Here is a 1449-nt window from a genome sequence, read left to right as displayed (position 1 = left end):
CACGCACGCCGTTCACTTTTTATTACACTCTTCACGGTTACGACAGGCGTAGCGTAGTAAATCCTGCAAAGATATATTCGTTTCATTAATATCGTTTTTGTGACGTACCGTTGTGCTGATTGGTCGCGCGACGATGAAGTGAGTAATTAGCCACCGCGTCGAATTGGACTGACGCGCGGTAAATCTGTTGAGACACTCGGCGATCATCATCAATTACGTTCGTCTTGTCTGAAACAATGTTACCACCGATTCGAGCAGTTCCAAACAATTTGTAGAAACCTGTTGAACCGTTAAAGGGAAGTTTCAATCATCCTCGCTTGTCCGAGCTTCTTGACGAGGGATTTATTAAATGTTACTTTCAGGTACTCTTCACTTTAAGATCAATGCAATCGAAATGTATGAAGATTCTGTTGTACAAGATTTGAACTGTTTTAATCTGGTTTTATGGGGAACATAAAACGAAAGGTCAGATGGATTTCCAGTTTTATTGTAGGAAAATCGAGAAAGTCAAGTTTCCTATTAGGTTAGGTTATGTTGGGTTAGACTAGACCTATTTCATACAATAGTTTTCAGTAAACGATTCAATGAAACATCGTCACGTGACGTCAAATATTTTATTAATCGTCAGAGGAACTCTACGAAATATTTCTAATTGGGGGCGTAAAGAAGCAGAGCAAATAAATGACCGAGCAGTCGTGTGGTGGTACGACGGAGCACCCAGATTCTTGGCAAGCAGTAGGTCATCCGCGAGTAGAACGAGCGTAGATTTTCACTTTCATCGTGACCGAGGGAATGCCTACTTAGAATCGCGATGCAACAGACAAAGGCGCGAATAAGAAGAGAGGCCTAACTATGACACGCAACTTCGACAACAGGGGATCGGATATATTCATAACCTTCCATTGAATTCGCGCACTCGTGCGAACTCCGCGTTCCAGTTGGCCTCTTCCTCTCCTCGGCCGGCGTGTCTCCGTCACGGTAAAACACGATCCACCCGCACGGAACGCCTAACACCCCGTCCCGGTCGTAACTCATATCGTTTGGAAACGCGGTTCGCCTCGACGGGCCCCCGGTCAGGCCCGGACGATGATGAATTAGCCAGCGTTCTCGCATCCTCTGGCCCGCAGAGATTTCTAGGTCAGCCATTGGGTACTCGATTAATTATCCTAAACCTTTCGTGAAACGTGTTTCTTCACACTGTTGGATTATTTATTCTTGAAAATCGGTAATTACGGACGGTGGTTAAATGTCAATGTCAAAATACGCTGATCACCGTGCTCGAAAATGGAAACTAGTGATTTTCATGTGGCATGTTGAAACGGGGACAGGCCGTTCGTAACGCGTCATTATAGAATGTACCGAAGCTCACTTATATCTAGTAATGGATATCTTTTGATGTACAATCAGCATTCCTAAAATCTGAGACCGGTTTCACATATGGAGGTACGA

At 44.4% G+C, this 1449-nt stretch overlaps 1 protein-coding gene and 1 long non-coding RNA gene across 2 annotated transcripts in view; one reads left to right on the top strand and one right to left on the bottom strand.

Annotated features, from left to right (window-relative positions):
• Window positions 1-6: 6 nt before the first annotated feature.
• LOC113464950 (uncharacterized) lies at window positions 7-1389 on the bottom strand. Its single transcript, XM_026817768.1, has 2 exons — window positions 897-1389; window positions 7-228 (listed from the first exon to the last, which is right to left on the bottom strand). The coding sequence occupies exons 1-2, from the start codon at window positions 1144-1146 to the stop codon at window positions 86-88; spliced, it is 393 nt and encodes a 130-aa protein (XP_026673569.1). The 5' UTR covers window positions 1147-1389; the 3' UTR covers window positions 7-85.
• The window catches only part of LOC113464951 (uncharacterized), a 2769-nt gene continuing 2675 nt past the window's right edge, over window positions 1356-1449 (top strand). The window contains exon 1 of the long non-coding RNA XR_003389808.1: window positions 1356-1443. This is a non-coding gene — a long non-coding RNA (uncharacterized LOC113464951). The remainder of the gene's footprint in view (window positions 1444-1449) is intronic.

This window comes from Ceratina calcarata, unplaced genomic scaffold (assembly GCF_001652005.2).
Source record: "Ceratina calcarata isolate Rehan_Ccalc_2016 unplaced genomic scaffold, ASM165200v1 scaffold621, whole genome shotgun sequence".
Taxonomy (NCBI): domain Eukaryota; kingdom Metazoa; phylum Arthropoda; class Insecta; order Hymenoptera; family Apidae; genus Ceratina; species Ceratina calcarata.
Note: the sequence above shows the minus strand (reverse complement) of the source record. Positions and strands in the feature narration are given on the sequence as shown.